The sequence below is a fragment of the Sus scrofa genome, chromosome 18, assembly GCF_054392235.1.
Source record: "Sus scrofa isolate SSC_HxYL_T2T_F1_AM1 chromosome 18, Sscrofa_HxYL_maternal_Yorkshire_Landrace_v2.0, whole genome shotgun sequence".
Taxonomy (NCBI): Eukaryota; Metazoa; Chordata; class Mammalia; order Artiodactyla; family Suidae; genus Sus; species Sus scrofa.
The window spans coordinates 16,846,546-16,871,696 of record NC_139400.1 but is presented as its reverse complement, the minus strand read 5'-3'; the positions used below and the strand labels follow the sequence as shown (position 1 = coordinate 16,871,696).

Here is a 25,151-nt window from a genome sequence, read left to right as displayed (position 1 = left end):
AAAAAAAAAAAAAAAAGGGCAGATATCCTAGAAGAGAAAGCAGTAATAAAATTTTTGTGGGCTATTTTTTTGTGTGTGATCAGATCCAGTTACTTTTTGATGGTCAGCTGAAGTTTTAAAATGTATTGCTTATTTTACATTTTTTTTTTGAGAGTGTGGCAAATAGAATTATAGCCTGGAACCTGCCTGGCATAGATATTGAAAGGGCAAATTGGGACAAAATAGGAGGGTACAGGGGCTGGGGAGGTGGATCTGCCTGCAGGAGTGTGGGTGTAGGGATCGAATAGGTATCATAGCATAATTAGGGGTGGGGGGGGTTGGCCCAGGCAGGATGCCTGCATGTTTTGGGCAGGCTGTGGGGAGAGCTGCCAGGATGCATTGGTCCAACTCTCAGTGACCATCTCTCTGGTCTCCAGGTTCTATGAGGACAGCAACACTTGGGATGTGTACCAGCAGTTTTTATGGGGGCCCGGCCTCCTCATTACTCCTGTTCTGGATGAGGTAAGTGTTCCACAGAGACACACTGCATGGAGTTGGGGGGGGAGTCTCTTCTCTCTCTCTCTCTTTTTTTTTTTTTGTCTTTTGTCCTTTTAGGTTTGCACTTGCAGCATATGGAGGTTCCCAGGCTAGGGGTCTAATGGGAGCTGTTGCTGCCGGCCTACTCCAGAGCCACAGCAACATGGGATCCGAGCCATATCTGTGACCTACACCACAGTTCATGGCAACGCTGGATCCTTAACCCACTGAGTGAAGGCGGAGATTGAACCTGCAACCTCATGGTTCCTAGTCAGATTCGTTTCCTCTGCACCATGACGGGAACTCCAGTCTCTTCTTTCGATCTTGTTAACCTCAAACTCTTCTCTCTTCTTGGAACCATTTATCTTCTTTCTATTCCAAATGCATTTCCACCACCTGTGGCTGGGTCAGCCATGAAGACAATGTACTGGGGTTTTGGGAATTTGGATAGGTACACATTTTTTTTTCCTCTAGATGTTTTTTTTTTTTTCTTTTTCTTGACCAAGTTCCCAATCAGTACAGAAGCATCTACTCGTGACCCTGGGTTTAAGAATGGACCTATGGAGTTCCCATAGCTCAGTGGAAACGAATCTGACTAGTGTCCATGGAGGATGGGGGTTTGATCCCTGGCCTCACTCAGTGGGTTAAGGATCCGGTGTTGCCGTGAGCTGTGGTGTAGGTCACAGACGTGGGTCGAATCCTGTGTGGCTGTGGCTGTGGCTTTAGCTACAACTTCAATTCAACCCCTGGCCTGGGAACCTTGATATGCCTCAGGTGCAGCCCTGAAAAAAAAAAAAAAAAAAAGAATGGTCCTGTGTGTTGTCACATTCTCATAGCAGATCATAACTTGCTCCATGATACAGAGGCAGGATGGAGCAGTGGCCTAGCGTTCACTGTAGGGTCAGACTGATCAGGCTGTGCTTGCTGCCTCTGCCACTTGGTACCATTGAGACCTGGGGAAAGTTATCTTGCTGGTTCCTCAGCTGCAAGGTGAGATAGTGATATAGTACATATCACTGGGGGCACTGGGAAGATTCAATGAGGTAAGCAATGTAAAGCTGGAATTTTTACCACAATGCACATGTCAATATTAATATTATTATTCCTAATGTGGTGCCATCTGGGTTTTTGTTTTTTGTTGGTTTTGTTTGTTTGTTTGTTTGTTTGTTTGAGTTGCCAAGTTCCTGCCTCTATTAGAAGAAAAGCATGATTTGCTAGCAGAGAAAAGAAAGGTCATTTATGTACTCTCAGTATGTGGTTAAGAAGTTCTCTAGGGAATGCTCAGAAGTCCATTTTGCCCCCTTAAGAGGCTGGGCCATGAAGGACAATATTTTGTTTTAATTTCAGGGTGCAGAGAAAGTGACGGCATATGTGCCTGATGCTGTCTGGTATGATTATGAAACTGTAAGTAGCTTCGACTTTTCTTAAACTCTTCACGCTGCATAGACAAGCTATCTCCCGGTAGAGAGGGAAACATCTATCTGTGCACTGAAGAACGTGTTTCCAGCCATTTCATAGCAAAGTCAGAAAAGTGAGACTTGACATCAGTTGTAATAAAACATAAAAAAGAAACTTTCATATACTTTATTCAGTGATAAGATAAAGACCGAAATAAAATGTCCCACAGGCAAATATTGGGGCCCGTGGACAGTTTGAGCTTGGCTGTGAGTCAGATTCTTGTTTAGAACCATCGGTTCCTGTAACGTGTGTCAGCCTCAGCATGACATAGATGGTCCCCCACACCCCCAGCTGATCACAAAGCCTGTGGTTCTGCACTGTTTTCCCTTTTCCTGTTTGACTGCCTGATGAGACCCGCAGCTCAGCTCGGCAGGAAAAGGAGAGCGCTGGAGACAGCTCAGCATGTGGGGAAGAGGCGGAGGCGAAGTGCTGTCTCGCATCCTTTTTTCTTTCCTCTGCCTGCACCAGGGGGGCCGAGTGACATGGAGGAAGCAAAAAGTGGAGATGGAGCTTCCTGGAGACAAAATCGGACTTCACCTTCGAGGAGGCTACATCTTCCCCACACAGCAGCCAGCCACGACCACTGTGGCCAGGTACAGCATGGGGGGTTCCCTTTAAGGGGAGGCTGTCAAAGCTGGTTGTCTCTGTTCCCATCTGTTGCCCACGTAGAAGGTGCCGAAGACAGGCATTGTGTGTGTGTGTGTGTGTGTGTGTGTGTGTGTGTGTGTGTGTTGGGGATGGGGCAGGTTGGGGGAGGACATCAGACTCTGTCCCCTGGATCCTCCAGGCCGCTTCTAGGGAAGCTATGAATTAGAGCTATATCCAGATGTGTTTTGAAAGACTTTCATCCTGTCCTTTTATCATTTTTTTTTTTTTTGTCTTTTGTCGTTTGTCGTTTTAGGGCTACACCCGAAGCCCGTGGGGGTTCCCAGGCTAGGGGTCCGAAGCTGCCGGCCTACGCCACAGTCACGGCAACACAAGGTCTGAGCCACGTCTATGACTTACACCACAGCTCACAGTAACACTGGATCCCCAACCCACTGAGCAAGGCCAGGGATCGAACCCATGCTCGCATGGATGCCAGTCGGGTTCGCCAACCTCTGAGCCACGACAGGAAGTCCCATCCTGTCCTTTTTTAACCGCCCCCCCCACCGACTTTCTCCTAAAACATAGTGACTGCTAGGGTGGTGACCCTTCCTGATTTTCCCAGGACTATTTCAGTTTCAGCCATGGAAGTCTCATGTCTTGGGAAATATCTCAGTTCCAGGCAAAGGGGGTCTGTTGATCATCCCGCCTGCCTTGATCAGACCACCATCCACTGTGCTATGCTCTTGACACCTCATTCTTAGTTCTAGGGGCTGGGGTCCACTTTCCAGTCTCCTATAATCTCACTTAATCTCTTTTCTTCCCACTGAGCCGTTTCTTTCTTGTAATGCAAAATGGAGTTCCTGTGCACTTTCAATCTCCTTGTGTCCCTGGTTTCTCCTTGATGAGTCTTTGATCCTCAGATTGTAGACTCCATCTGTACTAAAGGGAGCGCACATGCATATCTCTATCTCTACACAAATTAGCTTACTTGCTTTTAAGAGAGCGTTTTTCAGAGGTTAGAAATCTGTCTTTTCTCTTTAACCTCCCTTACTACCTTAATTTTTCGAATTTAGGCTTTTATGATACTGGTGGAAAACACTTATACATCCAATACCAGCTGGTTTCTTTTTCTCTAACTGTTCAGCTTCATGCTGTTCTGCATCCTGATGCCAAAGTTATCGTTTCGTAACAAATATCTCAACTTGTTGCTTCACAGGTTAAGATTCACATGCTATCATTAGTAGAGGGTTTAAGGCCAATCACGATCTAGTTTCAAGTTAAACAACTGTGCCTCTTGACACACCTGAATACACACCTATAGACCAGCCATGCCCCAAATCTTGTTATTCCCCAAACATGCTCATCTGTTTCACTGCCTTTGGGCTTCAGCGCTTATTACCCTTTTCAACATTCTTTGCCTGATACACTTAGTAGTCTTCCAAATTAAACCCAGATTTCATCTGCAAGAAATCTTCCCCAACAATTCCAGCAGAGGGAGTGCTAGCGCTTCCACCTTTCTGGTCATTTTTTTATACTTTCTTGCTACCTAGCTGATTTTTTTTTCTTTCCTCCTTAACATTATTAAGCATTTCAGTCCTAGTCATGTTATACTTTGTATCTAAAAATTCTGTCATCTAAAATCCTTGGAATTACCTGGTGGCATTAAGGATTCGGCATTGTCACTGCTGTGGTTCAGGTTACTGCTGTGGCTCTCGTTTGATTCCTGGCCTGGGAACTTCCACATGCTGTGGGCGCGGCAAATAAATGAAAGAAAGAAAGACAGGAAGAAAGGCAGTCCTTGGTGGAATCTAAATCTATTGTTAGTTGTTTTTGCCAGTTTTCTTTCATGTTGGCCCATTACCTTATGTATTCAGTAATTTTTGTTTTGTTTTATTTTTCAAAATGTGGTGATTTCAAGGATCCAAATATAGACGTCCTTCTTCCAGAGATGGTTAGCCTTCTCTCAGGTTGCAAGCCGGGATGGCTGTCAGCTTGGCTTTCACAGTAGCACCCTTCAAGGATCATGTGTTTAATGTAGCTGGGGCCAAGAGTATTTCAGTGGGTGAGTCCTTCAGGGCATGCAATGCCCTCCAGAATATCTAGGCTACCGTACTGCCGAAAGTGTTCAGTATGGGCTCCTATATGTATTTTAACTTTTGTGCCATTCTTTACTGCCCGTTTTGACTATTTGCGGAATGTGTTTAATCTTTCCTACGATATTTAAGGTCATCAATGGAGCTGCGGTCTGCATGTTTTTACATCTTTTAGACTACCTAGCAATGAAGGCTACTCAGTACCTGTGCGTTGAATGAAAGGAAGTGATGTTGTTGATAGTGGAACTTGGCTTGCACAGGGCATAGTGAAAGGCTGAACTGTGAAAGAAAATTGTCGGGAATGTGAGCTCAGTGACGGACCTAACAGGAGCAGTGAAATAAGGCGAGATTCCAAACAAAAGTTGCTCTTTCTTTCTCCCTCTAGCTCTGTGTCCATCTATTTCAGCATCTTCTGAGTAGTGTTTTGTGTTTCATATTCTATATACAGCAGATAATTAGAATGTTTTCTTTTTCGCTCTTGAAATTAACCATAGTAAATAATCCATTTAGGAAGATTGCTCTTATAGAGAAGCCTATTGCATTTTATCGCTTTCTGAGTCAACATGGTTCTGCGGCAGGGAAAGAATGTACTCCCCTACAGTTAATGTTCCTCCTGCACCTGTCATCTCTAAAATGATTAGGCTGAGCTGATTATTATCTAGAGCTTCTTCGTCTAACAGTCTATATTCAAAATAATAGTGCATCAGCAGCTTTTATCATAGTGATTGATTGCAGTGATTCTGGTGCTTAAATTCTTGCCTCCTACCTAGATGTTTATTGCTGATGTTTGGAGTATTGCTGTCTCCTGGGACATAACTAACTCTAGAGAATGATGCCCCTGTTGATTTTGCCTTCGTGTCTGAAGGAAAGCAGACCCATCTGCGGCTAGCAACCTTTCGCATTTGAAATCTGCTAGAATCCTTCACAGCGCATTTAGCAAAATTCTTTGAGCATCAGGTCCTTTCCTTTCCTCTTACATTAATCTTTTTTTTTGGGGGGGGTGATGTACCTGCTGCATATGGAGGTTCCCAGGCTAGGGGTCAAATCGGACTTACAGTTATTGGCCTACACCACAGCCACAGCAATGCAGGATCCGAGCCATGTCTGCAACCTACACCACAGCTCACGGCCACACCAGATCCTTAACCCACTGAGCAAGGCCAGGGATGAACCTGTATCCTCATGGATATTAGTCGGATTTGCTTCTGCTCAGCCAGCCACAAAGGGGACTCCTCTTACGTTAATCTTGTTTCCCACAGTCGCCAGAACCCGCTTGGTCTTATCATTGCCCTGGATGACAACAAAGAAGCCAAAGGCGAACTTTTCTGGGATGACGGGGAAGCGAAAGGTGAGCATTCTTCTGGCAATGTGGTCCTTTCCAAAGCTGCATCTCTGAGTTGCTCCTGCTGGTCATTCAGCCCTGGGAGAAACCTCACCAGGCACAGTGGCATTAATCACTTGAGAGAAGAGTTTTGGTTGAGATGGACCATGGACGGAAGGGAAACACATCTCTACCTCCTAGAATTTGCCCATTGGCCAACTGTAGACACAGCCTCTCTTTTAAGTGTCAACAGGCACCCGAGAGAGATACTTTCAAGACTGTTTCTGCCTTTCAGTCCACATCTCTTCCCCCCAAATACTTATGAACAAATGTGGATAGTAGGTAAAACACACCCATTCGAGTGAGATACTGAGAATACACTTTTCTGGTGCACCTGGATCTAGCCGGGCGTCTTAGCCCGTTTTTCTCTCTCCAACATACTGACCATTCTGTGGCTCAAACTTAGGAAATAGATTTACTTGTGACATATGCCAGAATGGTCCAACATACTGACCATTCTTTGGCTCAAGCTTAGGAAATAGATTCACTTGGAAGGGGTCCTTCTCAAGGTTAAGGCCGGAAGGAAGAGGGAAGACAATGGCTTGGCCTTGGAGGCTATCTATCAGTCTTGGCCTTCTCAACATGTGGCTTCAGGGAGCACGATGAAATCTCCTCCTCTGTCATGGGCAGGCCAGAGTCTAACTTGCTTTTCTCTCACTTTCAGATACTGTGGCCAATAAAGTTTATCTCTTATATGAGTTTTCTGTCACCCAAGTAAGTAGTTTATTTTTATGTATCTCAAGTGTATGGCTGACTGTTAGCTCATGTGTGTCTGTGTAGTTGTGTAATTATATTTGTAGCTTCATTTATGACCAAGCCTTTATGACAAGAGGTGAACCCATTTCAGTTTATGACTTAAAACCCAATAACTGAATCATCCATATCAGTAGAAAGAAACAATGATGTGGATAAATCAAAGCAGTCAGTATTTTTAAATGAAGTTTTAAAAACTTTTCTCTATGTCTGTGTGTATTTCTCTACATATACTTTTTTTTTCCTCCCCTTGGGGGGAAAATAAGTTTTTACTTAGCATATATTAGTAGAGATAGCTAAGAGGCATTCAGAGCAGTTTGGGGTATCTGGTCTAGGATGAAATATTTGATCTTATTTTTTTAGTGATTTTTATTTTTTCCATTATAGTTGCTTTACAGTGTTCTGTCAGTTTTCTACTGTACAGCAAAGTGACCCAGTCTCACACACACACACACAAACACACACACACACACGCGCGCGCGCGCGCACACACGTATATGTGTTCTTTTTCTCATCATGCTCCATCACAAGTGACTAGACATGGTTCCCAGTGCTATGCAGCGGGATCTCATTGCTCATCCACTCCAAATGCAATAGTCTGCATCTGTTAGCCTCGGATTCCCAGTCCATCCCACTCCCTCCCCCTCCCCCTTGGCAACCTCAAGTCTTTTCTTCAAGTCCATGAGTTTCTTTTCTGTGGAAAGGTTCATTTGTGCCATATATTAGATTCCAGATGTAAATGACATAGGATGAAATATTTGAGTGACTTGAGAATCTGTGTTTTCGAGGCAGACCTTTGTGCTTAATTGTTTTGCAGAACCGCCTGGATGTGAAGATTTTGCAGTCAACCTACACAGACCCCAATAACTTAGTATTTAAAGAGATTAAAATCCTTGGGACCCAGGAACCTAGCAACGTTATAGTGAAACAAAATGATATCCCAGTTCAAGTTTCTCCTAATGTGGCTTATGATTCTAACCTACAGGTAAAACCCCATTTTTGAGATAGTTTATCAAGAATTCTTCATAGCTTATGATGCTCCTTCTTGCCATGGTTGCATGGGTTTCTGAGGGAGCAGAGCACACTCTGAAGATGAGGGCAAGGAAGTCAGAGGGTTAGGATAGAAAAAATAAAGAGGGGGCCAGAGGAGGATGAACAAGGAGATGCTGAGAATCTGGAGCGAGGTTAAACTGGTCTGTCCTGTTTTTTCCTTTATTTTCCCCTCATTCTTCTGCCTTTCTCACTGGGACGAAGGAGAACAAAGTCAGGAGTGTGGGGAACAAGATTATAGGAAAAGTGGGTCTGAAAGCTGCTGACTGATGCTAGAAGGGTTCACGTGGGAGGTGGGAATTCCTGGTAATAAAACTTTTGAGGTACTTTTTTTTCTGTACAGAATTAAGCTTAGATTCTCACCCCAATACATATTTTTAGGAAATATTTTAAGTCAAAGCATTTGATAAGTATAGCCAATGGATACTTACTTACTTAGATGATAATAATAAAATAATTTTTCAGCAATAGTAATGAGACCTGATATTTCTGAACACATTGTAATCAGTTCCCCCCAAATCTTAGCATTATACAGAATCCTTTCCCCAAACACCTCTTCCCAGAGGTTCTCCAAGTGATTTGGGATTGGGAATGGCTGGTTTGTGAGGGACCTTCCAAATTTGGGGAAAACAAGTGAACTTGGTCCTCTCCTACAAGGTATATAGGTGGCATTTGACATTTTTGTCCTGACAACATACATTATGGATGCATACATTATAGGGTTAGAAATAAAGAATTGTATGGCGTTCCCTGATGGCTCGGCAGATTAAGGACGCAGCATTGTCACGGCTGTGGCTCAGTCACTGCTGTGGTGGGAGTTTGATCCCTGGCCTGGGAACTTCCGCATACTGTGGGGGCCAAAAAAAGAAAAAAAGGAATAATTATATGGCTGGCTACATGTACAGGAAAGTGCAAGCCATTTGAAGGATGCACATATAAAAATAAACTAAATGTTTGATAAATAATTAATATATGACCACAGGAATTCTTTTATTATTTGAATTTACATTCTAGGAAACAGTTTTTACACATGGAACTATTGGGAAGGGGACAGGCAACCCTACATATGGGAAATCTTAAATTCTGCCCAATTTAAATTCAGTGGGAAAAGAATCTCTACCCCTTTCTGTTCCAAATTCATTTTTATCCCTTCCTGTCTCAACAAAAACGTTATGGAATCCCCACCACCATGCTCTGTGGGAAAAAAGAAAAACCTTCTGCTCCCTTAGCTCTGCTGGAAGCTGGAGGGTGCTAGGTCCCTATGTCACAGTGCATAGAATTCGAGCTCAATTTGGGGTGACACTGGGTCCTCTGGGGTGCTCTGCTCCAAAGAGGTTGTAGAGGAAAGCCTTCCTGACAATATAAGGAAGAGGAGTTGGGGGAGGAAGGGAAAGGGGGGGGGTTACAGAAATTTTTCATTGACCCGATTCTTTTCAAAATGTCAGGTTCACGATTCTGATAGAATCGTGACATCTGCCCTGTGGTTACTGGATAGATCCCTGCCCCTGTCACTCTCCGTGTAAGCTCCACCTCGTGTCACTGGGATTGTTGACACTCTGGTCTAATGTCTATTTTCTTTTCTAAAGGAAGTTTCAGTTCTTACAGGGCCTTTGTCCTGAGGATGCATTTCCTGCATATTTCCCCGTTCTTACAGGTGGCCCTTATCACAGAAATTGAACTTGAGCTGGGAAAAAATTACACAGTGGAGTGGGATGTGAAGATAAGGGATGAAGAAAAAATAGACTGTTATCCTGATGAGACGGGTGCTTCTGAAGGGAACTGTGTTGCCCGTGGCTGCGCCTGGGAGGTAACGATGCTGACATGTTAATGGACATGAAAATAAATCCTCTCTACTTCACCTAGAGTTTGATGAGCAGAGCACCAGTCCCTACATCAATACTTAAAATCCTTGGAAAGGATGGACCACCAAAGCAACCGGAGTTTTTAGCTGGATGTGAGGAGTATGTAGGGACAGAAGTGGAAGTTTGTGTTTTGTTTTTTTAATAAATACTTTGCATGTAGACAGGGAATTTAAAGTTACATCACCTGGAGTTCCCATCGTGGTGCAGTGGAAACGAATCTGACTAGGAACCCTGAGGTTGCGGGTTCAATCCCTGGCCTTGCTCAGTGGGTTAAGGATCTGGCGTTGCCGTGAGCTGTGCTGTAGGTCGCAGACACGGCTTGGATCCTTCGTTGCTGTGGCTGTGGTATAGACCCTCGGCTACAGCTCTGATTAGACTCCTAGCCTGGGAACCTCCATATGCCGCGGGTGCAATCCTCAAAAGACAAAAAATAAAAATAAAATAAAATAGGGTTATGTCACCAACCAAAGAGTGTATAAGAAAATGAGTCATTTTATCTTCCTCTCCCTGCAAATTGCCTTTTCTAGCCCCCTTTATATTTAATAATCCCAGGACTCATACTGAGCTTTATTTGGCTTCACTTTGCAGGCATCCACTTCTCCTGGAGTCCCTCATTGCTATTTTGTCGATGAGCTGTACTCCGTCAGTGATGTTCAGTATGACTCATTTGGGGCCACAGCTGCTATCTCCTTAAAGTCTTCTCTGTATGCCTCCGCTTTGCCCTCGGTACCCGTGAACTCCCTCCGTCTGAGTGTGACCTACCATAAGGAGAACATGCTGCAGTTTAAGGTACGTGTTTACAGGATATGTATCCAGTCCTGACTCGACACTATTCAGTTCCATTGCTTTTGGCTTGTCCAGGTAACAGAACCCTGAAATGAGTTTGCTCTTCTAAGTTCGGCACGCTACAGTGCACGAGATCCTCATCCTGAGAATAACTGGAAACCACGAGTAGGACAGTCAGGTCTGTTCTACATTGCATTTTGTAAAGATTGGTGTGTCTACCGTAAGGAAAGTGGTTGGGAAGACAAGAGGGATAAAGAAGAGACAGTTAGAGGAGTTCCCATTGTGGCGCAGTGGAAACGAATCCGACTAGGAATCATGAGGTTGCAGGTCCGATCCCTGGCCTCACTCAGTGGGTTAAGGATCTGGTGGTGCCGTGAGCTGTGGTGTAGGTTGCAGACGCAGCTTGGATCCTGCGTTGTTGTGGCTGTGGTGTAGGCCGGCAGCTGTAGCTCTGATTAGACCCCTAGCCTGGGAACCTCCGTATGCCGCGAGTGTGGCCCTGAAGAGACAAAAAGACAAAAAAAAAAAAAAAAAAAAAATAGGGGACGGTTAGGTAATCCAGATGAGGGATTGAGTTTAGACCAGGCGCAGAAACAAGATGGAGAGGTGGGCATCTTCAAGAAAATGACAGGTAGCATTACTGGGATCTGGTGACTGATTCCAAGTAGCCGATGAGTGAGAAGGACGCATCGAGAAGATGACTGTGTTTCTGGATTGTGCCTCTCATGGATGGCGGTGACATTAGCTGGGATGGGAACACTGAAAAGGTTTGGGCAACATAGATCAACAGAAAGTGATAAAGTTCAGTTTGGGGACATGAAATTTGGGATGGATGTGAAGTAGCTCCACGAATATAGTGATCTCTTCCCCCTCCTGATTTAATTGCATCTAAGGACAAATGATGGGCTGTTTTTATTTTTAGTTGTTTTTTTTTTTGGTCATTTGTCTTTTTGAGAGCCGTACCTGCGGCATCTGGAGGTTCCCAGGCTAGGGGTCTAATCACAGCTGCAGCTGACGGCCTACACCACAACCACAGCAACACCAGATCCAAGCTGCGTCTGCGACCTACACCACAGCTCACAGCAATGCTGGTTCCTTAACCCACTGAGTGAGGCCAGGGATCGAACCTGCAACCTCAGATTCGTTTCCTCTGTGCCACGGCAGGAACTCCTGATAGGCTGTTTTCAGCGTCTTCTTCACTGTTGAATTGTAAGTTCCTCTAGGAGAGTAATTTGTCCCTTCTTCTTGGTGTTTCTGGATAGATCCCTGCCCCCTCTCACTCTCCGTGTAAGGGAACCTGGAAGATAGAAAGTTCTCAAATGTTTATTGAGAAAGTAAATGAAAGACTCAGGCTGGTATGGCATTACCTGAAATGTTCTTCACGATCTGATAGCGACCTGGACCATGAGTTCTTTCACATTTTCTAATTCAAGGATGATAATCTTTTATCGTTCTGTCCTCCATCGTACTGGCCCCTGGTAGCAGCGAATGGGTTAGAAATAAATGAACTTGTTCAAGTTTCCAAGTGTCTCCTTTCTTGTTCTACCTCCTGATTATACAGTGGCTCTCTCCAAAATAGCTGCCTCTTTCTTTTAATTCTCTGGGCCTTTGCATTTGTGTCTCTGCCAGGAACGACTTGGTTTGCTTTCTGTGCTTGGTTAACGGCTGCAAAGCTTTTAAGGCTCAGCCTTTTCCCCCCCATGAAGCCATGCCAGTCTTGAAGAAACATGATTAGACATTTCCTTCTTTATAATCTCACAATGCCTTTATACAGCTCAACACTAATATGCATCTCTCAGGTGTTGGGGGCACCTCCGTTTCACCGCTTATTAGCGTGTGAATTTCTTAAAAACAATAACCATGCCTTAGTTTAATAATCCTAGGGTCTAGTACAGTATCAGGCAAGAAGGTAGCAGGTACTCAATCAGTTTAGACCCCATTTTTAGCCCGACCATCTATAATTATTGCAATTAAGTAGAGTTCATGGTTTTTTTGGAGGGGGATTTTTTTCAATTCAGAAAACTTTTCAGGTATTCACATACATTCATATACCCACACACAAAATAATGAAGAGTATATTCATAAATTCCAGACTGACTTTCCAAGAAAGAACCACTATCAAAGGAATGTGTTACTATACTGACTTTCCAAGAAAGAACCACTATCAAAGGAATATGTTACTATACTGGAGGCTTTAAAAATGTGACCTGAAAGACCCAGATAAAAATGGACAATCTGGGAGTTCCCGTCGTGGCGCAGTGGTTAACGAATCCGACTAGGAACCATGAGGTTTCGGGTTCATCCCTGGCCTCACTCAGTGGGTTAAGGATCCAGCGTTGCTGTGAGCTGTGGTGTAGGTCGAAGATGCGGCTCAGATCCCACGTTGCTCTGGCCCTGGCGTAGGCTGGTGGCTACAGCTCTGATTAGACCCCTGGCCTGGGGACCTCCATGAGCCACGGGAAGCAGCCCTGGAAAAGACAAAAAAAAAAAGGACATCTGCGCTGTTTTTTGATTTGTTAATGACATTTCCAGCATCATAAGCTTAAAGAAGACAAATGCGGTGTTCAGACTTTTTGTCGAAGACATCACGGTTCAGCTAAGGCCATGGGTTTCAAGAGTACTATCCTCGCCTAAAATCGATTTCCTCTGGCCCTAGATTTATGATCCCAGCAACAACCGGTATGAAGTGCCAGTTCCTCTCAATGTACCCAGGGTTCCATCTGGCACCTCTGAGAGCCGCCTGTATGATGTCCTCATTAAGAAGAATCCATTTGGGATTGAAATCCGCCGGAAGAGTACAGGCACCGTAATGTAAGTGGCTCCTAAGTCTGATTTGGGACGGGTGGTTCCCTGGAGCTTCACTGCCGGGTCCCTTGTCCGGGGGGACATCCTGCTCAAAGAAACACACTATCCGCTTCCAGATCCATGAGGACGTTATCTTTCTCAGGTCTGCTCTTGTGAAAAATCTTGAGTGCCCTGGGAGAACTTCCCGAGGCAGTTCATCCAATGGACAAATGCGTGGGGTACCTTCTTCCTATGAGGTGCTTATAGAAGAGGAGGCCTCTCTTTCTATGACACAAATAATAAGGAAATAACAAAATAATCTAAGTTAAGCTATGTGGAGGTTTAGTTTGTGCCAGCTGCTTGGTAAGAAAACGTCATTGATACTTAAGGGAAAGTTATGCTTTTGATACAGTGATCTGAGTCGGTCTCTCCAAGGAGGTGATGTTTGAAATAGGACCTGGTTGAGGAGAAGGAGCTCCCATGTGGTGATCTGGGGGAAGGGGAAGAACGCTTCAGACAGATTGGGTAGTCACTTCACAGGCTATGAAACAGGAGCAAGCTTGCCGTATTGGAGGCGGGGCAGGGTGGGACAGAATCCAGTATGGTCAGAGTAGTACAGTAAGTAAGGAAGTGAGGGGGGGAGCTGAGGCTGGGGTGTAGGTGGCTTCAGATCAGGAAAGGCCTTGATGACAGATGTCATGAGATGTTTTAGTGAGGAATCACAGAAAAAATGTAAACAGGGCTGCGACAGGATATGAGATACTTTAAAAAAATATCACACTGGATGCTGGAGTTCCCGTTGTGGCTCAGTGGTTAACGAATCTGACTAGAAACCATGAGGTTTCGGGTTTGATCCCTGCCCTTGCTCAGTGGGTTAAGGATCCAGCATTGCCATGAGCTGCAGTATAGGTTGCAGACACGGCTGTGTAGGCCAGTGGTTACAGCTCCGATTAGACCTCTAGCCTGGGAACCTCCATTTGCCACAGGAGTGGCCCTAGAAATGTCCAAAAGACAAAAAGACAAAAAAAAAAAAAAAAAAAAAAAAAAAAAGAAAGAAAAAGTCACACTGGATGCTATGTAGAAAATGGACTGTAGGGGGAGCAAAAGTGAAACTAGGGCTGCTCTGAAGTGGTGGCAGCTGGTGGATGTGACTGGACCTGGCCTTCTGGAGGGACCCCTGGAAGGAGGCAGCAATAGGGGGAAATAGAACAAAGCAGGGGGCACCTGGGTTTGCAGCAAGGGCGTCTATGATTATTTTAATCTCATAGACTTTATGTTTTGTGTGGGAGGTTAACAGGGTTCTGGGTGGGGGGAGGAAGTCAAGAGGTCAGTTTCCCCCAGAAAGCCATTAAACAGCCCATTTCTTCTCCAAACATACCCTTTTGTGTTGCAGTTGGGACTCTCAGCTCCTTGGCTTCACCTTCAATGACATGTTCATCCAAATCTCCACACGCCTGCCCTCCCAGTACCTCTACGGCTTTGGGGAAACGGAGCACACAGCCTTTCGAAGAAACTTGAACTGGCACACGTGGGGGATGTTTTCTCGAGACCAACCCCCAGGGGTGAGGGCCGAGCATTTGGGGCCTGGGTCTTTGCCTCTGTCCACCCACACTCTGCACACGTCATGCGCCATCTTCCCAGACTCTATATAGATGATCACGTTCTGCTTTTAGACAAGTGGGCCGATCCTCAGGCTTCTTTGTTTCTGATGTGTTCAGTTTATTTCACAGAGAAGACTAGACACATCTTATCCATCAATAGTTGCGTTTCTTTTTCAGCCAAAATATCATTTTTGTTTGTTTTTAGTTAAATTTTTTAAAAATTATAGTTGATTGACCGTGCTGTGCCCATTTCTGCTGTACAGCAAAATGACCCAGGCATACATACTCACACAGTCTTCTCACACTGTCCTCCGTCATGTTCCATCCCAAGAGATCTGATGTAGTTCCCTGTGCTGTACAGCGGGACCTCATCGCCCCTGCATTCTAAATGTAATCATTTGCATCTACCAACCCCAACCTCCCAGTCCATCCCACTCCCTCCCCCTTGGCAACCACAAGTCTGTTCTCCACGTCTGTGAGTCTGTTTCTGTTTTGTAGATAGGTTCATTTGTGGCATTGTTTAGATTCCATGTATAAGTGATCTCCTATGGCACCTGTCTTTCTGACTTCACTTAGTATGATAATCTCTAATTGCACCCATATTGCCGCACATGGCACAGTGTCTTTTAACCTTCTGCCACTTCTCCCCCGGCTCTCCCAGTACAAGATGAATTCCTACGGTGTTCACCCCTACTACATGGCGCTGGAGGAAGACGGCAATGCCCATGGAGTGCTCCTGCTGAACAGCAACGCCATGGGTAAGATGATGCCGGCATCTCCCCTTATTTTTGTGAGTTATTCTTTTTTTTTTTTTTTTTGTCTTTACTAGGGCCACACTTGTGGCATATGGAGGTTCCCAGGCTAGGAGTTCAATTGGAGCTGTAGCTGCTGGCCTACACCAGAACCACAGCAACGCAGGATCTGAGCGCATCTGCAAACTACACCACAGCTCACGGCGACGCCAGATCCTCAACCCACTGAGCGAGGCCAGGGATCTGAGCGAGGCCAGGGATCGAACCTGCAACCTCATGGTTCCTAGTCGGATTCATTAACCACTGCGCCATGACGGGAACTCCATTGTGAGTCATTCTTGAGGAACTTGAGAATGTGTTTGACCACGTCATCCCGAAGTCAAAATTATCATCTCGTAGACAGTGTTTTTTGTTTTTTATTCTCCATTGTGTTTAGCCTTTTTGTTTATTTGAGTTCACTAACATGTAGTAACAAGAATTAACTCAACTCTTATTTGGCATAAACAATGTGAGAAGGGATAGCAAAGCCAAGCAAGTCCTTTATGTCCTGGAGGTCAGCCAGTGGGAGTCACTTCTATAATTTGAATTTGTGATGAAGCAGAGGGTCAGAGCTCACACTCTGGGGGTACAAGGGTGAGGTATATTGGAAAAGAAGTGGAAAATCAGGAGGTGGGGTTAAAAAGCATGCTTGTAAAAACTAGTGAAGTCTGAATGAAGTCCATCCTTGAGCTATAACAGTATTACATCAATGTCAGTTTCTTGGTTTTGACAATGTACAGGGGTTATGTAAGGTGTTATCATTGGGAGTTCCCATCGTGGTGCAGCGGAAATGAATCCGACTAGGAACCATGAGGTTTCGGGTTCGATCCCTGGCCTCACTCAGTGGGTTGATGGTCTGTCATTGCCGTGAGCTGTGGTGTAGGTTGCAGACTCAACTCGGATCTGGTGTTGCTATGGCTCTGGTGTAGGCTGGCAGCTGTAGCTCTGATTAGACTGCTAACCTGGGAACCTCCATATGCCGCAGGTGCGGCCCTCAAAAAGACAAAAGACAAAAAAAAAAAAAAAAAAGTATGTCATCATTGGAGGAAGCTGGGTGAGGTGTCCAAGAGAACACTTAGTACTATTTTTGCAACTTCTTGTGAGTCTCAAAACTATTCTAAAATAAAATGGTTAAAATTTTTAAAAGAATAGAATGACAAAACATATAATAAGATAATTAACTCATCAAGAGGAAAACAATCCAGGCCTGGGACTCTGCAGACTTTCCCTTAACTTTTAAAATTCTGTGTAGATAGAGTACAACATACCTTCTCTCAATACTCTTAAGAAGAGGGAGAGCGTTTGAATTTCAGGGGTGATTTCTCCCTTGAAGGTTTCCACTTTAACTGATATTTTCCTGCATTTCCAGATGTGACCTTCCAGCCCTTGCCTGCCTTGACTTACCGTACCACAGGAGGAATTCTGGACTTCTATGTGCTGTTGGGGCCAACTCCAGAGCTTGTCACTCAGCAGTACACTGAGGTAGGAATTCATTGGTTATCAATCATTTATACAGCACATTATGTAATTCTCAAATGATAACTGGAATCGTTGGTCTTTTGGGGAAACAGGTAGGTTATAGAATAAGGAGCAATAAATACATCCCAATAACCATTAAATAGCTTCCCAAAGCATTGAAGATTATATGTAGTAGTGGTACCACTGAGGGTAGTTAGCAGTGGCAATGGTAATAGTGATGGTGGTGAGGGTGGTGGTGATGATGGTGCTGGAGGTGAGGCTATTGAGGGTGGTGGTGAGGGTGAGAGTGTTGGTGGCAATGATAGTGATGGTGGTGGTGGTGGTGAGGGTGGTGGTGATGATGGTGGTGGTGGTGAGGGTGGTGGTGATGATGGTGGTGGTGGTGAGGGTGGTGGTGGTGAGGGCGATGGTGGCAATGATAATAATGACAGTGGTGGTGGTGGTGAGAGTGGTGGTGGTGGTGTTGAGGGTGGTGGTGGCAATGATAGTAATGACGGTGGTGGTGGTGGTGAGGGTGGTGGTGATAATAGTGGTGGTGGTGAGGCTATTGAGGGTGGTGGTGGTGAGAGTGTTGGTGGCAATGATAATGATGGTGGTGGTGGTGGTGGTGAGGGTGGTGGTGGTGAGAGTGGTGGTGGTGGTGAGGGCGATGGTGGCAATGATAGTAATGACGGTGGTGGTGATGGTGAGGGTGGTGGTGGTGGTGGTGAGGGCGATGGTGGTGAGGGTGGTGGTGGTGGTGAGGGTGGTGGTGGCAATGATAGTAATGACGGTGGTGGTGGTGGTGATGATGGTGCTGGAGGTGAGGCTATTGAGGGTGGTGGTGATGGTGAGTGTTGGTGGCAATGATAGTGATGGTGAGGGTGGTGGTGGTGAGGGTGGTGGTGATGATGGTGGTGATGTGAGGGTGGTGGTGGTGAGAGTGGTGGTGGTGGTGAGGGCGATGGTGGCAATGATAATAATGACAGTGGTGATGGTGGTGGTGGTGGTGGTGAGGGTGGTGGTAATTGTGGTCATAGTGGTCATGACAGTTGTTTTGGCAGCAGCAACAAACACTTACCGTGTTTGTTTTAATATATACCAGTATATATCACTGATATACAGTAATATAAACTTATTGTATGTCACTGATATATTACTTACCACATGTAAAAGCACTTTACATACGTTAACTCATCTAGTCTTCACAAAATCACTATGAAATAAATGCATTATTATCCTCAATTTATAAGGGTAGAAATGGGTATACAACAGGTTATTTAGCTTTTACCCAGAGTCATAGCCAGCAGAGATTGGAGCCGATAAGGTAACCCAGGCATGTAGCTTCTGTGGTCTTAACCCATAAACCAGACCGCCACTAGGAAATCAGAGTAAAATCAGATATTCTAAAACTCCTAGGGAGAGGTCAAGTCTAGCAGGACGCTTTCTTCAAGTTATCCCAGTGGCTCTGCATCCTTTTAGTTTCTCTCTGGATTTGACTTTGTTGATTATCTAACTGGGGACACCGGAAAAATACTCTTATTTCTTTGTGTACAACTTTAATCCAGATTCTTCTTTTTAAGGATTAAATTTTCTGTTTATTTTCTAGTTGATCGGTCGGCCAGTGATGGTTCCTTACTGGTCCTTGGGTTTTCAGCTGTGTCGCTATGGATACGAGAACGACTCTGAGATTGCCAGCTTGTATGAGGATATGGTGGCTGCCCAGATCCCCTATGTACGTTGTCAGTCTGTGGCGTGCCGGCCCTAGGACCCCACAGCCAAACCCCGTTATCTCTATTTTTGGATCCGTTTGTCTGATTTTCATCAAGTTCTGTAAAATGGCTAAGTACTTTCTCATACAATATCACACTCAGCCTCACCCCTACCCAGTAATACGGAGGTTGGGGGGAGTCATTGTCCCCAACCTGAAGAGTCACAGTGATTTGCCAAAGGAGGGGGACATTGGGCCAGTTGTAGGGCTCTTCTGCTACACCATGCTTCCGTTCCCTTCACGTGACTTCACAACCTCTGGTCAAAAACATCCTTGGTACCATAGAAATAAAAGGTTGCTCAACCAGTAGTTTAACTTAAAAGAAATTGACCCAAATTCAGTCAGACCATCGTGAATATAGATATAACCTCAATTCCAATACTTTTCCAATGTTGAAGCCCAGTGTTCCCACAGCTTTGTGCTAATTCCTGGTTGTATGTAGGGATCTTGACTGCTTTCCAGAGGAAAAACATAGGGAAACAAACTCTGCCTTCAGCTGAAGACAAGGAGGTCCACTCAGTAGAGAAGTGGTTCCATAAACCATTTACAGATCCAGTTTTATTCTCTTGCTTTTCTATTGTGTAAAATTGTTCTTATTAATGGAAAGTATGCATGAAATATTTTATTCTTTTTTTGATGTTCATGTTTTAATGGTATAAGGGAAAATATATAAATTATGTTAGGATTGCTAACGACAATGAATGTTTTGAGAAAATGATGCTTCTGTACACCTGAGAGTCTATATTTTTATGAGTCTCACAGTTAGGAAATACATAACCTGCACTACAAAACACGCATGCCAGTCAGCTGTAGAATGAGACCCCACTGTGCAAACATCAATGCAGAATTGTTTTCTTTTCCTTAGCTCTATTTTAGCTTCTTCATGAAGCTTTAATTTCAATAACATGTAATATTTTATTCTTAATAAGACAGCTGTGTCTGACAACTTCTAGGATTGGTTTCTAAAGCAATTACATGTGCTTTTGTTTTGTTTTTAGTGGATTTACTATCCATGCTGTATTAGTACTGGATAGTTTATGTTATTTTCTCTGATTCTGAACCACTGATGCCAGCGGCAGCCTCTTGGGGGAGGTGACACAATCAACCCTTATACTGGCCCTTTGCAAAGCACTTTCTCACCTGCTGTTTTCATTCATGCCTGTAGCCCTGCCAGGTTGGCATTATCATCCTATTTTTTTTGCTAATTTAGTTTTATTTTTGTATTTCACAACTGAAAATTTGAAAATCAGGTGAATTTTCCAGAACCTAATACCTAATGAATAACCGAAGTGGGATTTGAAAGAATCAAAAAGATGCCACTGAAATTCACCATTGGTTAGAGGATCATTGTTCTTATCTGGAACCTGGACTTTGCAAGTTTCCTTTGTCCTCCTCCAGGACGTGCAGTACTCGGACATCGACTACATGGAGCGGCAGCTGGACTTCACCCTCAGCCCCAAGTTTGATGGATTTCCAGCTCTGATTAACCGCATGAAGGCCAACGGCATGCGGGTCATCCTCATTCTGGTTAGTCCTGTGTGCCTGAAAGGAGTCCGCCTGGAGGAATGGATGGGGTTTGGTGGAGAAAGCTTTGTACTGTGTTTCCTTCCACACCATGAGCAGAGAAACTGAGATTCAGTAAGAAAGGTGTATTTTCCCAGATTCACAGAAGCTCTACAGCTCAGGTGGAAGCTGGCACCTTCCCTTTTGAGGAATGCTCTCTCTCTCTGTCTCTCTCTGTCTCTCTGTCTCTCTCTCTCTCTCTCTGTCTCTCTCTCTCTGTCTCTCTCTGTCTCTGTCTCTCTCTCTGTCTCTCTCTCTCTCTGTTCCGGGTCATTCTCTGGCTTTGGTTTTCTCACCTGACCTGTGCTTTGATTTCAGGACCCAGCCATTTCTGGTAACGAGACAAAACCCTACCCGCCGTTCACGCGGGGTGTGGAAGATGATGTCTTCATCAAATATCCAAATGATGGGAGCATTGTCTGGGGAAAGGTAGGCTCTTAGCAGGGATGCCCTAAAACCCCCAGCCTGGGGGTGGGAGCTGTAGTGTTTTTGCACTGTTTTTTTTTTCTTTTGCCTTTTCCATTTGGACTCTGAGGTCAGAAGTGTTCATTTTTTTCAGTCAGTGTTTGTCAACACCATCAAGGAATTTTTAAGGTGTGAAAGTGTATTGTGGGATCCACTTTTCTCTAGATCAGTCCTACAGGAAAATCAAAGTATTGTCACCCTTTGGGTGTGGTTTATAGTGTTTTGGGAAATACTGTGAGAAAAAGCACTTAGCACATTGCTTTTGAATGTTTTTCTCTCCACAGGTCTGGCCTGATTTTCCTGATATCTTTGTGAACTCATCTCTTGACTGGGACAGTCAAGTGGAGGTAAAAGGCCCTTTGTGGATGTTGGGTGAAGTTAGGCTGCCAGGAAGGCACAGCCGTACTCAGGATACTGGCCATCCATCCCTGTGCCATGGGCATGGGCAACGTGAGGGAATTCACATAGGGCACATGGCCTATATGTCTGCCTGTGTGCCAATCACCTTATGTGTAATATTTTACCCCATTTGACAGATGGGTATTATAATCTTTGCATAACTAAGACTCAGAAAGTTTAAGGTACTTGTGTGCATGGTCTTAGCTGACAGAGTGGTGATTTCAAATCCAAGGCTGTCAGATTCCCAACATCCATGAAATTTCTTAGAATGGCACCTCTAAGAAACCCTATCTTTTGCCTAAATTGGTGTATTTACTGTTGTTTTTATTATTGTTGCTTTTGTGGTTGTTGTTGCCTTGAGTTTTCCTTTTAAACAGACTCCCACCCCTGTCTTTAGTGATTGGATACTTTTCTCTGTACATCTTTTTATCATGGGCAGCCTCCCCCCATCTTTACTCTTATCAGTCCCCCCATCCTTCTTGGATTTCTCAGCTTGGCACCTACCTCCTAGTTTCCAGCCATATGTTAAAACTTGTCATGGATCTCAGATGAGGATCCAAGGCAGAGGACTTAGCTTCCTGTGATCTCTGTTGCTTCTTACAAAAGATGCCTTGTAGTTTGGTGGTCCAGGCAGCCCACATGGACATAGGATCTGCTAGAGCAGTACAGGGTCATAGATTCCTTGACTTTGATTGATTGATTGATTGATTTTATTTTACTGTATTTTTCTCCCAGCTTAACTGAAGTATAACTGACAAAGAAAATTTTGTATGTTTAAAGTATGTGATGTGATGATTTAGTGTACATATATATTGTGAAATGATTACCAGAATCAGGTTAATCAGTGCATCCCTCATCTCGTATAGTTACGGTTTGTGTATGTGGGTGGTCAGAATGCTTAAGAGCTACTCTCGTGGCAACTGTTAAGTATACAATACAATGTTAACTATAGTTACCATGCTGTTCTTTGGATCCTAAGAACTTATCTTACAAATGAAGGCTTGCAAGCTTTTACCAGCATGCACTCGTTTCCCTACCCCCTAGCACCTGGTAACCACCATTCTACCTTCTGTCTTTAAGAGTTCGATTTTTTTTTTTTCAGATTCCACATATAAGTTTTGTGTTTGTCTTTTTCTGGTTTATTTCAAGTAGCATAATGCCTTCTAGGTTTATCCATGCAGTGGAAAGTGGCAGGGTTTCCTTCTTTCTCATAGCTGAATAGTATATACATTTATCCATGCATCTGTGGACCGACACTTAGGTTATTTCAACATCTTGGCTATTGTGAATAATGCTGCAATGAACATGGGAATGTAGATACTGCTTCAAGATTTTTGTTTCCTTCAGGATGTATGCTTAGAAGTGAGACTGCTGGATCACACGCTAGTTCTATTTTTTTTTTTTTTTTTTTTTTTTTTTTTTTTTATTGAGGAAACTCCATGCTATTTTCCGTAATGGCTATACCAATTTACATTCCCACCAACAGTGCACGAGGGTTCCCTTTTCTTCATGTCCTTGCCAACACTTGTCATCTCTCATCTTTTTCGTTAAAGCCATCCTAACAAAAGTGAGATGATATCTCATTGTGGTTTTGACTTGCCATTCCCTGATGGTCAGTGATGCTGAGAACCTTCCCGTGTTCCTATTGGCCATTCGTGTATCTTCTTTGGAAATATGTCTATTCAGGCCTTTATCCATTTTTAAATGTTTGTTTTTGTGCTATCGAGTTATATAAGTTCCTTATATATTATGGATATAACTTTTATCAGGTATCTTATTTGCAAATATTTTCTCCCCTTCTATAGGTTGCCTTTTATTTATTTTTTTTATTGTTTCCTTTACTGCACAGAAGCGTTTTAGTTTGATGTAGTCCCACTCCTTTCTTTTTGCTGGTGTGGCTTATGCTTTTGGTGTCAGATCCAACAAAATCATCACCAAGACCAATATCAAGGAGTTTTACCCTGTGGTTTCTTCCAGAAGTTTTATGGTTTCAGGTCTTACATTTACCAATTTTATCGGATTAATTTTGTGAACAGTATAAAATAGGGGTCCAGTTTAATTCTTTCTCGCATGGATATCCATGTTTCTCTAAACTATTTACAGATTATCTTCCTTCTTTGTGTTCTTGGCACCCTTGTCAAAGACTAATTGACTACATATGTGTGAGTTTATTTCTAGGCTTCCTGTTCTGTTCCGTTGGTGTTTGTGCCTGTTTTATGCCAGTGCTATGACTTTTATTTATTTATTTATTTTTAAGATTTTTATTTTTTTCTATTATAGTTGATTTACAATGTTCTGTCAATTTCTGCTGTACAGCAAAGTGACCCAGTCATACATAGATATATTGATGCTATGAATTTTTTTTTGAGGGGGGGGGCACTATTTAGGCCACACTCACAGCACATGGAAGTTCCCAGGCTAGGGGTCAAATTGGACCTACAGTTGCTGGCCTACACCATAGCCATAGCAACGCAGGATCCAAGCCGTGTCTGCAACCTACACCACAGCTCACGGCAACACCAAACCCTTAACCCACTGAGCAGGGCCAGGGATTGAACCTGCAACCTCCTGGTTACTAGTCAGATTTGTTTCTGCCGTGCCACAATGGGAACTCCTAGTGCTATGACTTTTTAATCATTATGCTGGGGATAGGAGCTACTTTAGCAATCCAGGCATTGACCACCACTATATGAGCGCCACAACTTATCAGCCATTAAAGGCAGCCCTGACACCTCAAGGGCGTTTGGGAATCTGTGGGGCAGTTTTGGTTATCACAAGGGAAGCATCAAGTGGCATTTAGTGAGCAGTGTCCAGGGATGCACATAATTCTGATTGCAGGGGGTTTTCCGTCAAGAATTCTACCCTAAATGCCAGTTGTGCCTTGATGAGACATGCTTCATCAGGAAGTCAGGGCATCTATCAGGTAGTGTTTAAGACATTCTCAGTAGGTAGAATAATTATAACTGTTTATATTAATAAGACCCACGTGATGCAGTTGGTGAGCATGAGGCTACTGATGTCCAGGCTTGACCGAGGGTAGTAGAACACCAACTAACCGACCAACCAACCAACCAAACAACTAGGAGTGGGAAGCCCATGAAAAGTAGGTTTCCCGATCTGGAACTCAGAGATTTAATACAGTAGGTTTGAGGTAGAGTCTAGGAATCGCATTTTGGTGGCACACAGTGAACTGTGATAAGTACCCCTGGGCCAGACATGTAGGTGGACACATCATGAGCTGAGGACCAGGGAAAATGAGGGCAAAAGCACTAAGGAGGAGTGGAATACAGACAGGAGTGAGGCAGAGCCAATACCAGCAGAACATTTTAAATTTCATGGGTGAGGGTCCTCAGAGCATCTTTAGTGAGGTTAGTAAATCACTGCTGGTCAGCTTTCTCACTTGTATCCCCTTCGGGATTCGGGTACCACTCTGTTTATTCTAGTCCTCATTTCCCTCTTCTGCCCCCTGTGTCTCACCCTGCCTGAGCTGGGGCTCCATTTCTAGTGAAAGGTTCTGTTTTGCTGGTTCCATGTTCCTACCTTGGTTTTCTAACCAAAAGACATCCTTGGAATGCCTCCCTTTCATAAGATGCTCAATGATGCAGCTCACTACCCTTGAAATTCTCTGTGAGCCGGCTCCCTGTACACTGGTCCATTTCTAGTTTTGTCTTTGTGTTCCTCTTGGCCTTTTATCTAGACATAAGAGTTTCTACTTGCCTTTGTCATGTATAAGAACTAGAGCTTCCCTCGACCGAGTCCTCCTTCAGTTGTTCCCTCCACCCCTCCACACTTGCCATGAGCATCATTTAGCTTTTTAACTCTTTTTTGAAAT

The 25,151-nt window shown here is 44.1% G+C and overlaps 1 protein-coding gene across 3 annotated transcripts in view; it reads left to right on the top strand.

The window, feature by feature from the left end:
* Positions 1 to 25,151, top strand: part of MGAM (maltase-glucoamylase) — a 186,545-nt gene that overhangs the window by 135,032 nt on the left and 26,362 nt on the right. For all 3 annotated transcript variants that reach the window (XM_085005252.1, XM_021079097.2, XM_021079096.2), the window contains 16 exons: positions 417 to 501; positions 1,864 to 1,920; positions 2,443 to 2,567; positions 5,915 to 6,003; positions 6,701 to 6,750; positions 7,607 to 7,774; positions 9,494 to 9,646; positions 10,290 to 10,490; positions 13,144 to 13,298; positions 14,665 to 14,833; positions 15,534 to 15,630; positions 17,033 to 17,145; positions 18,731 to 18,856; positions 20,291 to 20,419; positions 20,774 to 20,884; positions 21,205 to 21,267. In XM_085005252.1, coding sequence (XP_084861378.1) covers positions 417 to 501; positions 1,864 to 1,920; positions 2,443 to 2,567; positions 5,915 to 6,003; positions 6,701 to 6,750; positions 7,607 to 7,774; positions 9,494 to 9,646; positions 10,290 to 10,490; positions 13,144 to 13,298; positions 14,665 to 14,833; positions 15,534 to 15,630; positions 17,033 to 17,145; positions 18,731 to 18,856; positions 20,291 to 20,419; positions 20,774 to 20,884; positions 21,205 to 21,267 — 1,891 coding nt within the window. The remainder of the gene's footprint in view (positions 1 to 416; positions 502 to 1,863; positions 1,921 to 2,442; positions 2,568 to 5,914; positions 6,004 to 6,700; positions 6,751 to 7,606; positions 7,775 to 9,493; positions 9,647 to 10,289; positions 10,491 to 13,143; positions 13,299 to 14,664; positions 14,834 to 15,533; positions 15,631 to 17,032; positions 17,146 to 18,730; positions 18,857 to 20,290; positions 20,420 to 20,773; positions 20,885 to 21,204; positions 21,268 to 25,151) is intronic.